Below are 14,955 nucleotides of genomic sequence, written 5' to 3' on the forward strand. Positions count from 1 at the left end.
TGCCAGAGGAAGTTCTATGGAGACCCAGGGGAAATTTGCCTTGTTTTAAGAGCTATTCCTTTATATGTCATTACACACAGATAGAAGGCCTAGACTTGCTGCACCTCTGTTGCTACCAGCCTGAGACTAAAACTGACACGAGGAGGGAGGAGGGCAGAGCTGAGAGAAGTGTAGAGAAATGGTATGGAAGCTCTGAAGACACTGAGCACCTTGCCTTATTGTTTAAGCCATTTTTATTGTTTTATTTTCAAAGAAGAAACGTGATGTGAGGACATGAATGATGGATATGAATAGCAATGTTAAACTAAGTTGATGTTGTAGCTAGCCATATGTTATGTGGTAGCTCTGCAGTATATTTTTTTAAAACTTAAAATATATCTTAATAGTTTTGGGAGAAAGACAGGGAGTGGGTAGGGAATGATTTTAGAATTGTAAGGCATCAGGAAGGATGAGGACAAGGTTAAGTTCTGTTGGAAATCAGACATGAAATTAAATATTATTCATACTTGTGCCACACCATTTTTACTAGTACATGATACAGAAGTTTTTATGTAAAGTTGTAAGAGTAGGAGGAAACTAAATGAGTTAACGAATCTTTTTAAAAACTTATTATTTTTTAAAACTTCTTATTAGGAAAATTATCAAATATACACAAAAATAGAGGGAAGAGAAACCCTCCCCCCTTATGTATGTAGTACCCAGCTACGTACATAGTTATCGATGGGGGGCCATCTTGTTTCACATGTAACACCTTGCCCTCCAATTGCAGAATTTACAACAAATTCTGGATATCACATTTCATCCAAAAATATTTCAGTATGTATCTCTAAGATTTAAACAGCTTTAACAAGGCATAATTGACATAGAATAAATGGGAGGAGACATTTTCCCTAATCTCCTCCACCCTAACACCACTATTCATTTTTGTGTACCTCTAGGCCTTGACCTCATGCAGAATAATAGTTAGTATTTTAAGGATGGCAAGAATTATTCAGACAGTTGTGAGTCTTAATAAAGTTCCCTATAAAGAATAAACTATGTTTCCAGGAAAAACGGTGACTCTGCTACTGACAACAGTTAGTACATACACAGCAGAGTGCACTGTTTCCTGTTTTTCTTTGCAGAGGCCCAACTCTGGAATTCCCCTTGTTTGCCCATGGTTTAAATCTTGTCTGTATCTTGTATTCTTAATACAGCACACCAAAAAAGTGTGCTATTCTTTTAAATATCCACAGTGTGCCTGAAAAATATTAAATTTTTAAATTTTAAAGTATTTAATTATACTTAGAATCTAGGTTTTGATTCATTAACAATGGTATAATAGGAGTCTAAAGAACACTGCAGCCTGTGTCTGGATTCCATCCTTCCTGCCTTCCCTGGAACCTTATAATGTTGATATCCTTTATTTTTCTATACTTTCAGTCTCTTTTACTGGATCTTTCTCATCTTAAAGGGAAAAATTCAACCTGTCCTCATTTCTTCTTCAGCTACAGCTCTTTCTTCTCCTTGTCCAGAAGGCCAGATTTTCTCCAGTTGTCTGTTTGATGGCTCCATTTCTCTGCCTCCTGGACAATCCTCAGTCCCCTCTGCTGTCTTCCACTCCTATCGTTCCACTGACACAGCTCTCACTAAGGTGCTCACTTCATGTTGCCAAAACCAGTGAACATATTTCAGTCTTTAGTTGACCTCTCACCAGCTTTCAGCTGTGTTGCCTAATTCTTCCTGACACTTTGAAGGAAACAAAGTGTCTTTTCCTTCTGACTTTCAGGCTGTTTCTTTCTGGACTCCTTTGATGGCTTATTTTCCCCCACCCAACCTTATTTAGAGTTCCTCTCTGCAGCTTTCTTCCTAGGAAGTCTCATTAACTTGTATAGCTTTTTATGACTCTCAATTTCTTACCTCTAGTTTAGCCTCTTTTGATTCCTATGTCAACATATCCAACTTGCTGTCTTGATAACTTCACTTGGATGTCTCACAGACACCTCAGATTCAGTGTGTCTTAAACTGGATTTTTCATCTTCTCCCTAAAGCCCGGTCCTCTTTCAGTATTATCTAACCCGGTGCACTCTTCTCAGATATGAAATCTGTGCATCTTTCTTAACTTCTTCCTCTCCCTCTGTTCTTGAATCCAGTCAACAACCAAATGCTGTTGTTTTCACCCACTGAACACCTTCTGATTCTGTCCACTTCTTTTCATTTGTGCTAGTAGTTGAATCCAGGTAATCTCTTTTCACTACCATTACTACAATAACTTCTCCTTTTGGCCCTTTCCAACCTGCTTTCTACCTGTAGGTGTCATGGAGTAGCCTTTTAAAACCAATTTGATCATGCCATTCCCCTGCTTTAAAAGCTGTGTCCCTCTAGCCTTTAGGGAAGGAAGGACTGAAAGCTTGCACTTGTATACCCTGAAATTAAGGTGAGAATAGATGGCACGAAGAAACCTTCCAGTACTAAAGGGAAAGTCCGACCACCGACTCAGTAAAATTCAAATTTAAAAATATTCACTATTTTCAGATTGAAAAATTAGTTACCTAATATAGTCATTATGATAGAAGGAAGTTGAAGTCTTCCTGTCCTTTGCTTTTCAGTGTAAGAGTAGTCTCTTTTGAACCAGTTTAGTTATCTGCTTTTGAACATCCTCCCTTGGTATTCAGAACATTATATTATTAGTTATGAGTGTATATTAATATCCCTCTTTCAGAAGCATATCAGTTCACAAACATCTCCATTAATTAATTTATTCTTTCAAAAAACATTTCTGGGTCAGATTAGTGGTAGCCTGAGTGCACCATGGTGACTCTTCTCTCCCAACATCGTCCTGCAGTAATTCACCTGTTAGAATACATCACTTAACCTGGAGATGTGGACCAAGTGTACCCTTCTGCTAAGCCTCAAACACATCCTTCTGGAGGAAATGATGCAGATTTAGAACTGTTAGAAGTTGCTTCTGTGTGTTCACAGGGCAAGGGATGATCAAGACTCGCAGTGGCCTGGAAGTAGATCTCTGAAATATGCCAGTCCCTTGCCTGCTTAAGAGGGCCCTTTGGCTAAGCCAGTTGGCACCCTCTGCACATCAGGAACTGTTGCCCCTGCAAGGTAGTTGCACAAGGCCTTGGGAAAAGTCTGCAGTCCTGCAGATACCATTATCCCATGGAACCTAAGTGCTATCCTTTTTCTTCAACTGGAGATTTTCCTTTTCTGCTCATATGTGGAGTGTGCCAAGAACCTAAAGGCCCCCTTCTCTACCCATCAGTCAAAGGGCTTAATGGGGAAGAAACCCTAACAATTTGTCCTGCCCAGGTGTTGAGAAAATTCACATCCTCTGATGGTAAAGATACGTTTGTGTGTGTCTGTACAAACAAACAGCTTCCTAACAAGGCAAATTTCATGGAAATCTAACAGTATATTACCAAGAAGAAAAAAGGCACAAAACTACTGTTAGCATCTTCTTTCCCTACCTTAATCCTAGAAAAGAGGAGGTAGCATTGTTTCTTAAGGCTCTTTTAGGGACTTAGGCTGTATCATTCCAGACGAGAAGAGTATGAAGGGAAGTATGTTGAACAGGGTGGGTGGAAATAGACAAACTGAGAGTCTAGGAAAGAGGGTGGAAGAGACCAGTGCATTGCTGGCACGTGGGATCCCAGATCAAAGGATGGCTATGGGTGTCAAGTCTGTGGTTAGGGGCAGAGAGTCTGTATGAGGCACCCTTAGGGCACCTGAAGTAGCATTGTGCAGGAAATCCATGCATTGTGCTAAGAAATACAAAAATTGAAGAACATAGACAAAGGATCTAAACCCTCCCTTGGTCTCCTGACACCATTTTAACCTAAAATTTTTCTATAATCCTGTGGAGCAGGGCCCCAAAAGACAGGTTGAATTTCTTCTCCACCTTTCTAAAAGGGGCTTGAGGTAACTCAATTTGGAGAAGTAAAGAAATGAGAGTATTTTGCTCCCTAGTTTATAGACTCTAATTCATATAGTCAAACATTTTGAGAGGAAAAGATAAAAACCTATGGATACAAATTCTCAAAGAGATTTAAAAATATTGCAATGATGAGATCTCATAACAAAGAGCTTCTGAAAAAATAACCATAATTGAAAAATGAAGTTATGTACCACTGAAAAAATTACTGATCTAGAACTGGGGTCACCAAACTACTGCTTGGAGGCCAGATGTACCCTGCCACCTGTTTTTGTAAATAAATGTTTACTGGAACACAGCCACCCTCATTTGTTTACGCATCGTCTATAGCTGCTTTCATACTACAGTGACAGGGTGGAGTCAAAGCTACGACAGAGACTGTATGGCCTACAAGCTTAAAATCTTTGCTCTTTGGCCTGTAAGAAAAAATTTGTGGATTCCTGAAGAGGATCAAGTGGAGTTCTTTTCCAACACAGCGAAACTATAAAGAGAAATAAAAATGATGGATGAAAATGTAAGAAACTTGGAAGATAACAACATACTCTCTCTCACACACAAACACACATTCAAATGTGCAGGTAACAGGAGCTCCAGAAATAGCAAAAAGGATCACAAGGAGCAATATCAAAGAAATAATATAAGAAAACTTTTCTAAGATATAGCAAAACCTGTGTTCAGATCTAGAGGGACCAGCACATGCCCATACAGAACACTGTAAGGAAAACCCAACAAACTTCGAGGTCGCCTAGTGTTCCTGTTGAACTCTGAGGATGAACATCAATATTTCAAAGGAAATCAGGCTTCTTTTGGGATTCTATCTGCAGCAATAAAAGCTAGAGGGCAGTAAAACAATGTATACTGGCTTCTAAAATTGATGCCTTTATCTCTGGAAAAATCTCAAACGATCAGTGAAACAAGCAGCAGGGTAGGAAATATCTCTAATGAGGTGGGTGGGCATACTGGTGGGGCAGGGACTCCAGCTGGTAGCTGAAGGTACTGGGAAGCAGGGTCCAGCACCTGTAAGAAGTGGTTGCCAAACGTTAGGAGGAGTCAGTGAGCCCCAGCATAGTGGACTGAGTTTGGATAGGGTTTTGTTCCAGCCAGAACAGACCAGAAAACAGTGAATGGACTAGGACCAAATCTTGCCCATACAGAGCAGCTGACAGCTTCATTCCAGCATGGAAGGGTAGTTGGATGTAATCGAAGTAATAAACATCAAAATATAATCAGTTTGTTAATGTTAAAAGTCATAATGTTCTACTCAAATCACACTATATTCTTTGTTAACAGTAATAGTGACTGATGATAATTTTACATTTGTGTCATTTTTTAAAAAAGAATAAAACTTAAATGGTTATTGTACAAATATGTCAATGACCAAAGCCAAACCAAATAATCTATTTCAAGTTCAAATTATAACCTAATATTTTGCTTTACCAGTCATTTTTTTGGTACATATATTCCTTTTGTGGATTTCATCATAAGAGTTAATTGTGGTAGTCCAATATTTAGGTATTTCTGTATCCTGGGGAAATTTATTATATTATTAAACAAAGTCATTCATTCATAGCATATAAATCCATCAGAATAAGTTTTTCATTACCAAGGTCATTTTCTCAACACACTGTTCTCCATATTTTAGAAAAGGCGCCGGCGGATTGACCGAAGTATGATTGGAGAGCCAACAAACTTTGTACATACGGCTCATGTAGGATCCGGAGATCTGTTCAGTGGGATGAATTCAGTAAGTATATTGGTGGGACATGCAGATGGGGCTTTGGGGCACAGACATATGTAACCTGTGTGACACATACGTATGTTTTTAATGATTACACCGTGCTAAAAGAATTTGTCGACATTGAATATCAATATATAATGTGAGTATAGAAGAGAGAAGAAAATGAACAATTAAAAATTAATCTCTCCTATAATTTGCTAACATATTCATTGGTCCCTGTTTCTTGGATTAAACTCTTCATAGCTACCTTTCTCCTGAATACATACTTTTAACCTTTAAAGGGCTTGATTCAGAATGGAAATTAATATCCCATTGATTCTCATGCTCCCACCAAAGGGACTTGGAGATCAGCCTTTTAGCAATATTTTAGCAATATTTAATCTCTTATTGTTCTCTTAAGTTCAGTTAGTTGCCTTTTGCAAACATGTTTATTGTGTTTACCTTATAAAATATTAGCCTTTACCTGATGATATTAGAATGTGATTTATTTATTAGTGTAATCTAAGTTCTTGTGTACTAAGCAGAGGATTAGAATTTGCCCATATTTGCTATCTTTTATAGAGGGTTCAGTGAATTTCAGAATAGGCTTTAGATTTATTCAGCTGAACTCTTATTCCTTAATTTTCGTCTAAGAGAAAAACAGAGTGCGATGTAATGGAAGCACCACCAAATGAGGGTTTTTATCAGGGCTCTTTCTCATTTTTGCCCTGAAGCAAGCCACTAAGTATCCAGAGCCTCTTTCCCTCAAATCTAAAGTAAGAAGATGTGTCTAGATGATCCCCAAAGTGTTTAGAACCAGAAAATCGATGAGGCTTTTAAAACACAAAATCATGACCCACTGTATACTCACTCACTGGACAGCCTCAACAAAAGACCTAACAAGAGATCAGAGACTTTAAAATAGGTAGGTGGGTATCCTGGATACAGCAAACAAGTTTGTCACTTTAGTTACTAGGTAAGCAAAGGAATGACATTTGTAGCTTCCTGGAAAGGAAACAGCTTGTTTGTTTTAAATCTGTAGGAAAAGTACTTTGTTTCACTCAGCTGCTTCTGTGGAAATATAAGAAGTGTCAGGTTGCTGTCAAAATATAGTTCAGCAGCTTTGTTTCCTGGATCAGCGTGGAATGAAAAGACCAAATGGGACCCTACGACTTTTGTTAATATGGTTATTATAATATATATAAATACAATATATATGTGATGAATTTAAATTTCTTTCTCATCAACAAATGTCTTCTTCCCCACTTCAGGTTTTTAAAAAAATCTAACTATATAGGACAAATTAAATTTTTAGTTCATGGTATTTAAGTTTTTAAATCTTGTTTATGCACATTTCAGAATTTCCTTTAAGATTCTTATCTGGCATTTTGTCTCCCCAAAAAGCTTATTCTCGATGTAGGTGACTCTTGCTTGCCATCGATTTAGGTAGAACTTTAGGACTGGCCTAAAGACATGCAGGCCTTCCACGTCTGCCTCCTGGGGAGAACAAGAGTGTCTCCCAAAGGCCTTTTGTAGTCATTGCCTGTGTTAGCTTGTCTCCACAGTGATACGCAGCCCCTGACCTTCACAGAGCACCCAGTTCTTCAGGCAGTTCTGTTAGGCAGAGTATCATACAATCCCTAAGTTTCCTGAAAGTGTCATTGGTAGTTCTAACTTATAAGCCTGATTTGGTGCGAGAATTCTGTTCTCCTGTGCAATAACGGTACAAATGAGACAAAACCATAAATATGTTGTTTCTCCAAAGAAATAGTTTCTCAAGTTTGTCTATCCTAAGTAAGAACTGAGCAGCTGGTATTAGGAACATGGCTTGATGCGTATGAAACAGCCACGCCACTCTGGATTATTGAATGGTCAAATGACGTGTAGTTTCTTTTTTCCTTAAATAACACTCTTCTTCCCAAGACTACCTTTCATACTAACTTCTTCCTAGAAAAGGTTTCTGTGACCCTTTTAATAATATAGGCCTGTTGTGTTAAAACATTATATATCCACGGTCACAATAATACGTTCAGTCTTAACACTGAAGGGTTACTTATTATTAGAAAATTCAGATCTTTTAGTTTGAAATCAAAGAATTGACTTTTGAAGGAAAAAATTTTTTTCTTGCTTAGAATCTGCATGGCATTATGAATGCACCATGTAAAAATATAAAGATGTTGTTTTTTAAATAGGCCTAAAATATCTATAAAAGCTAACATGTCATGTTAGGTGGGAAATTATTTGGTACTGGGGTGAAATCACGTTTGTGCCACAACACATGATATGACCAGAAAGGAGCAGAAAGCAAATTTGAACTGATAGCATATGGCTGTAGCCTCCTCAGACTGAACAAGTTTACTTAAAATAAATACAGACATACCTCAGAGATGATGTGGGTTTGGTTCCAGACCACTGCAATAAAGCAAGTATCGCAATAAAACTAGTCACCCGAATATTTTGGTTTTCCAGTGCATAGAAAAGTTATGTTACACTATAATGTAGTCTAAGTGTGTAATAGCATTATATCTTAAGAAAAAAAGGTACATACCTTAATTAAAAAATACTTTGTTGCTAAAAAATGCTAATCATCATCTGAGCCTTCAGCAAGTTGTAACTTTTTGCTGGTTGGAGGGTCGTGTAAAAGCAGCAATATCTGCGAAGCGTGATGGAACAAGGTAAACCTGTAGGCCTATAGATTTCAGTTTCTTTTTCATAGACTTACCTAAAATAGTCATTTGAGTAATGTGCATCTAGATACTCCAGTAACACATTACAGTCGTGTGTCACCTAACAGTGGGGATATGTTCTGAGAAATGTGTCGTTAGGCGATTTCGTCGTGTGAGCATCATAGAGTGTACTTACACAAACCTAGCTGGTATAGCCTACTGCATACGAGCCTACAGGGTACTAATGGTGTGGGACCACTGTTGTCTATGCAGTCTGTTGTTGACTGAAATGTCGTTAGACGGCACATGACTGTATGTGATATCATTGGAGTAAGATGTTCCACATAAGTAAATTTTTCAGCAAATGGGTAAAAATGTACTCATTTAAGAGCCAACTACATTTACTCACTTAACCCTTTTGGATCTTAATAGGCCATGCATTTTATATTTTGCTTTTCTCTTCTATTAGAATATATTTAAACTTGCCTTACTCCAAAAACCTGCCTTACTCCAAAAACTTAGGCAAGTCTTATTACTTTCTTTAAACGTGTTGACTCAGGATCACCAATGAAAAAAGCACCTCACATGTCATGTTTTCTATTATATTAAGTGTTCAGTAAGTATTTGATAAGTAGATTAATTAATAGATGGTACTCCCAATCCCCGTCCTTCCCCCAATCTCCACCTCCTGGAATTGTGGAAATGTGAAGGGCCCTTTGAGCTGGTTCCGTATATTTATACCAGTTTCCCAGTGCTCTGACTCTTCACTGTCAGGTCATCACCTCCAAAACCACCTTATTGCTCCCTTTTTTTTGGAGGAAGATCTGCCCTGAGCTAACATCTGCCAATCCTCCTCTTTTCTTGCTGAGGAAGACTGGCCCTGGGCTAACATCCATGCCCATCTTCCTCCACTTTATATGGGACGCCGCCACAGCATGGCTTGACAAGCGGTGCGTTGGTGCGTGCCCAGGATCTGAACCGGCGAACCCCGGGCCGCCACAGCGGAGCGCACACACCCAACTGCTTGCGCCACCGTGTCGGCCCCTTGCTCCCTTTTTCTAGCCGTCTAGCCTGATTCTCTTACTCTCTGTTTCCAAACTGTTTCTAATTGATATGAACTAAGATTGGAATAATGATGATAGGCTAAGAGCACTTCACAGTTTGCAAATAACTTTATGTGCCTCTGTTTCAACAAAGTTAGAAATTATCCCAGCATTCATATAGTTCACAATCTGTCAGCAAATAGCCCTGTAATATGGTTAGGAGAGATTATCGTGTTAACCATGTTACAGATAAGAAGGCTGATATTCAGAGAGGATAAATAGTTCACCCAGAGTTAGAATATTAATAAATAAATCTGGACTACAATCCAACTCTTTGGATTCTTGGACTCTTTTTTACTTTATCAGACTATATTAAGACTGTATCAAGTATGTAAATTTTACCACATGGACTTTAAAATTTTATCTTTGGCTGGTCCAATTTCATTCACACTTATTTTGTTTCTGATTCTATTGTAAGTAATTGAAGTGATCATATATGTGAGGTGTCTGTAAGTTAAGATACTTGAGGTTAAGGAACAGAAAGTTGAGTTGATCTGTATACTTCTCACTGTGTTTGAAATGCTGCCAAGTGCTTTGTGAATTACAAAACTGACTTTTTGTAATGGGGAAGTAGAGAAAGCAGGGAGAAGAGGAAGCTATGCAAAAAAAAAAATGTTTCAATTACTAGCCTCACCATTTGCCCTTATAATCAGAAAAATTTTAAGTCTATAAAAAAATTACAGATTTTTTTTCTATAAAGAGTACCCTTCTGAGAAAAGCAGCCCAGCTAAAATGTTGAGACAAGAATGGCTTAGTTGCAATGGCCCTAGTTCCTGACTTGTTTTGTTTTGTTCTTTTTGTCTTGTTTTAGGTTAGCTCCATTCAGAACCAGATGCAGTCCAAGGGAGGCTACGGGGGCGGAATGTCTGCCAACGTGCAGATGCAGCTCGTGGACACGAAGGCAGGATAGCCCCGGATCCCTTCTCCAGTGAGTACCTCAGAGCAGGGTGTCATGGTCATACGTTGCCGACAGACAGCTGACAACATAGACAGCTTTAAGTCTTGGGCTTAAAAATATATGTTTTGTTCTCTTTTTTAAAAAATTGTGAATTACTGGAAAAGGCAAAAATAATTTACTAAGCTAAGGATTTCAAGTGATGATCATAGGTAGTTACTGCATGTTTTGATTATTAGTTTTACGTTGCTCTTTTCCTTATGAAGAACTTTAAATGCTTTAAGACGTCTGGTTGGGGAGGAGGCTCTGACTGAGATTCTGGTGACAAGATGCTATTTATGTATCCTTTAGACAAGAGTGAAATTATTATTTTGAGTACTGATACTGCAGGGAATCCAGTGTGTAGTGAAGTAATTTTATATTTAACACTGCATTATTGATAGAATTTTCAAATTAAAAAAGAAAAGACAACTTTTAAAAAGGATGAATCCCTGAAGTGTAAAAATAATTTGGATTTTTCTTTTGGTTTTATAGGTCATTGTGAATTTCTGTGTTTTCTCTTTCCACTATTCTTTAATTTTTTTGCCGTGATTGCTTTTCTTTTCTTTTCAATTACAAAAGAGAAGTGTGATGGCGTCTTGTTCCCCTGTTGTGATTACTCCAGTGAGACGTTACTGTTCTGCTCCGAAGAAGCTATTTTCAGACGAATCCTGCATTTCCTTCAGCTGGCATGCATGCCTTTGGACTCATGGACAGAGCTCTTTGGATTGTGGCTTAGTTTTCAATTTTTATCACTATGGATCTGATCTTAGCATGATCTTTTTTGTGAATGCTAGCACTATTTTTTCCATTTTAAACATTTCTCTTTCCACCTCCCACCCTCTGCCTTATGATTTTATTGGTAAGCAAAGACCTACTATTATGTTAATTAGTCACCATTTATGTATATTTGGAAGGTATGAGACCCACAAGCACAATGATCATTTTTATTCATTTGAAGCTTCAGCAGAGTAGATTTCTGCATGCTATATGAAGTTGCTTCATATGGGAGCCCATGGGATGCCAGGAGTGAACATTTCTTTGCTGCCATGGGCTGATGATACTGCTGCTATTAGAGAAGGGTTAGGTGTGGCACCAAGTCACGTCAGTTCTACAAAAAGGTAACTTGTAGCTTGTTTTAGAAGTATGACTTTTTGGTCTATTACAATAAAAGAAAAGCTTGCATTCATAAGGCATTCATTCTGTTGTAAATGTTCAGTATATTTATTTTGAGAACAAGGACCTGTGATTGTAAACAGGTATGGTATGTATCTGAGTGTTGTGGTAGTACCCTCATCCAGTCCAGTTCTGAGCATCATCATCTTTGTAGCTGTTCATTTCTTTGTGTACTCATTCTGTTTTTACTTATTTTTATTTTATGTTTAACATTGTGGTATCCAGTTGTTTCCAGTAACAGTTTGTGGAACTTCTGGCCTCTACTATGAACTGCAGACTCCACAGTCATTGGCCTATCCATATTCTACATATTTTGGGGCAATGGAAGTTGCCAAGAACAATACACTGACCTGGCTGAATTGTTTGCCAGTGAAAATAACCTGTATGGTGACTTTTTATGGTATTGATGAGAAATCTTTACTAAGGTTCCAAAATATGTTTATTCTTCACAAACTGTGTGTATTTCAGATATTTCTGTAAATGCTTCTCCTTCCCCATAAGGGTGTAGTGTTAAGCCAGTTAGTGGTTTGTATTCTCATTGAAATGTTTAAATCTTATGTCCAATTCAGTCCTGTCTAACTATATTTGGTAGAATTAACATTTCATGCAGCAAATGGGGGTTCATTGAAAACTTATTTAGAGAGCTATAAGGAATTAGGTAATTGAATAAAGAAATTTTCTTTTATCCCTTTCCCCTCACCTTAGTCCCAGGTTCATGTGAAAAAGGTAATTGAATAAATATTAGGTTTATATAGGCGAAACATGAAAGCATTTCTCCTCCAATTCTTTTGAATTTAATTTACCCAGTACAGTGGTACACTAGATTGCTCAATCTTTGTATTTCTGCAATTTTGAGCCTTCATAGGTGTCAATCCCAAACAGGCACAGAATTTGTCAAGGAAAAACATTTATGCTTAGTAATCAAAATAGGCATTTTGCAGTTTAATAACTTCTAAACTTTAATTCCTCTAGTGTCATTAATTCACTGTGTGGATATTGCATTCTGGAATTTGCCTGAGTACACTGTCACTCTGCTTAGCCAGAGTCAGTGTCCTGCCAGGGGTACTGCTGTGTGCAAGCTCCTCAGAAGACAGATTGGATTTTCTTGGCATTGTCAGCACTGATGCTATTTAGTCTACTTCTATTTTGACTTTTAAAATTAGTACGAGTTTTATACTTGTCATATAACTCCTAGAACAACAATAGGTCCCTTTTCCCCAACTCATGATTTGATTTTATTCTTTTTTCCAATCGCTATCTTTTCTGCTTCTCCAAGGACCAAATACTCCAGTGAGCGCTGGAGCGTCTCTCCATGGTAAGCCAAAGGCTGCACTCTGCAGCCGCCACTGACTTCACAGTAGCCACACTGTGCACAAGAGCACATGCCAAGGAAGGTGCCAATAAATTCAAGAAATAAGAAAATTACAAAAAATTCTAAGATAGTAACCTTGGACACACATTTTTTTTAGAGAGGCTTGAAGATATTTGAGAGTGCGAAGGGAGGTAGCTTTCCTATATTCATAAGTGGGATTGTAAATCTCGAGAGGTCATTTGTTCCCCATAGCAGCGTATCTCATTTTAAAATAGAAGCTAATTAAATAAATAGGATTGACGGTTAATACTTTGAAATACATGCTAACAACCATTAAGCAAGGGAAACTGAATGAAGGTTTAACTAAGGACGTGGATTCTGTTATCAATGATCTGCATTCTGTAAAACAGGTGCTTTCCCATGACGTGGGCATGAAGTGGTGCCAATAACCATGGAGCGGAAATGTTAACTGTGGCAATTGGGTTAGCATTTCCAACGCGGCATTATCAGTGGGTCTTGAAAGATACTTGGTGAGAGTGTTAGCTTTCACTTTTGTTATTAAATTATAGCAGTTTCATTACAGAGAGCAAGTTTGCCTTGATTTTGTTTAAAATGACTTATGCTCAGCACCCAGAAGATAAAATTGACATATTTTTATAATATAAGCATACTTTTTTTGTACATTGTGTTCATTCTTGAATAAAGTGAGTTCAGTGTTGGCTTGTAGATATTAAAAAGAAAATATTGATTTTGATTCAATAAATGTTTTCTTTCAATCCTGGTTTGGTTTTTCCTTTCCTTTAGTTCATGTAGATTTTTTTTCTTTCAAGGAATTATTTACCAGAATTCACTTAGAGCACCTTTTTAGCATTCTCATATTTTCAGTTATGACTACGATTAGGCAAAAACAATTTATCACTTTTCTCTTTACAAGTTTAGAAATTTTAAAAATTTTTATGTAAGGGAGAAAATTATTCAGCAAAGATAAGTAAAAAGTGGAAATGAGTGGTTTTTTTTTAATATATTAATATCCCTTTCATTCAAATTTTTATTACCTGTCATCCTCACAGATGATATCTGATTTTTAACAAAGGTATCAAATACCTACTCAGTTTTCCATGCTGACGTATTTTGTCTTCACAGTATATTTAGGATATAAAAAAATTAAAAGTAAAATTAAGAATTCTATTTCTCAGTCATAGCCACATTTGAAGTGCTCAATAGCTTCACATAGCTATCAGCTACCATGGTTTATAGAACATTTCCATCATCACAAAGTTAGGGCTGTTGAGCTCTTCCCCCTAAAATAGTTGAGGACAGTGGTTCCCATTGGGGGTGATTTTCCCCAGGTAACATTAGGCAGTGTCTGGAGATACTTTTGGTTGTCACAACCTGAGGCAAGGGTGCTCCTGACATCTGGTAGGGTTAGAAACCAGGGAGGCTGCTAAATATCTACGACACACACTCAGCTCCCACAACAAAGATTTATCCAGCCCCAAATGTCATCGTGCCACAGTTGAGAAACCCTGGTTTAGGACAGAAGATCTAGATACTAACCAAATACATCCTGTGGCAGACTTCACTGCATCAGCCTTTGTGCAGAGGTCAGTGAGGTCTGGCTTATCATGAGAATTGCCACACAATATCCTAGAATAGAAAAATCAATAAAAAATATATTAATTATGGAAGCATATTTCAAAAAGTTTTGATAATTTTTGTCCTCATCTCATGGCCAAAGACTCCAAAAGGAAATTGGGTTAAGATGAAGTTCTTTGCAATATAAAATACTGACGATTCAGTAAGACATCCTGATTAAGAAAAAAGTATCTGAAGAAACCGATGTTGGTATGATAGCAGCAGCTCTCTTTTGAGCGCATGTTTTCAAAGGATGTGCATGAAATGTGGAAGGGTTCATAAGCACAAAAGGTAGGGCAAGTCTGTAAAACTAGTGTCAGAGACAGTCTGGAATTTGCTAAAACTTGTGAAAATGCAAAAAATCTACAAAATTGATATAGATAAGGGAATTATATACCCTCTGCTTAAGGCGAGAGAACTTAAACCATTAAATGACTCATGTTAATCACTTTATATTTTGGCACGTTAACTTTTAGTTTTTATGATGTTT

At 37.5% G+C, this 14,955-nt stretch overlaps 1 protein-coding gene across 4 annotated transcripts in view; it reads left to right on the top strand.

Annotated features, from left to right (window-relative positions):
* CDC42SE2 (CDC42 small effector 2) overlaps window positions 1–13,611 on the top strand; it is a 100,577-nt gene extending 86,966 nt beyond the window's left edge. For 3 of the 4 annotated variants that reach the window (XM_058539917.1, XM_058539909.1, XM_058539927.1), the window contains 3 exons: window positions 5,565–5,666; window positions 10,220–10,336; window positions 10,838–13,611. In XM_058539917.1, coding sequence (XP_058395900.1) covers window positions 5,565–5,666; window positions 10,220–10,318 — 201 coding nt within the window. In that variant the 3' untranslated portion in view covers window positions 10,319–10,336; window positions 10,838–13,611. The remainder of the gene's footprint in view (window positions 1–5,564; window positions 5,667–10,219; window positions 10,337–10,837) is intronic. The other variant, XM_058539934.1, reaches the window with a different exon arrangement.
* Window positions 13,612–14,955: the final 1,344 nt, after the last annotated feature.

The sequence above is a fragment of the Diceros bicornis genome, chromosome 1 (assembly GCF_020826845.1).
Source record: "Diceros bicornis minor isolate mBicDic1 chromosome 1, mDicBic1.mat.cur, whole genome shotgun sequence".
NCBI classification, from domain to species: domain Eukaryota; kingdom Metazoa; phylum Chordata; class Mammalia; order Perissodactyla; family Rhinocerotidae; genus Diceros; species Diceros bicornis.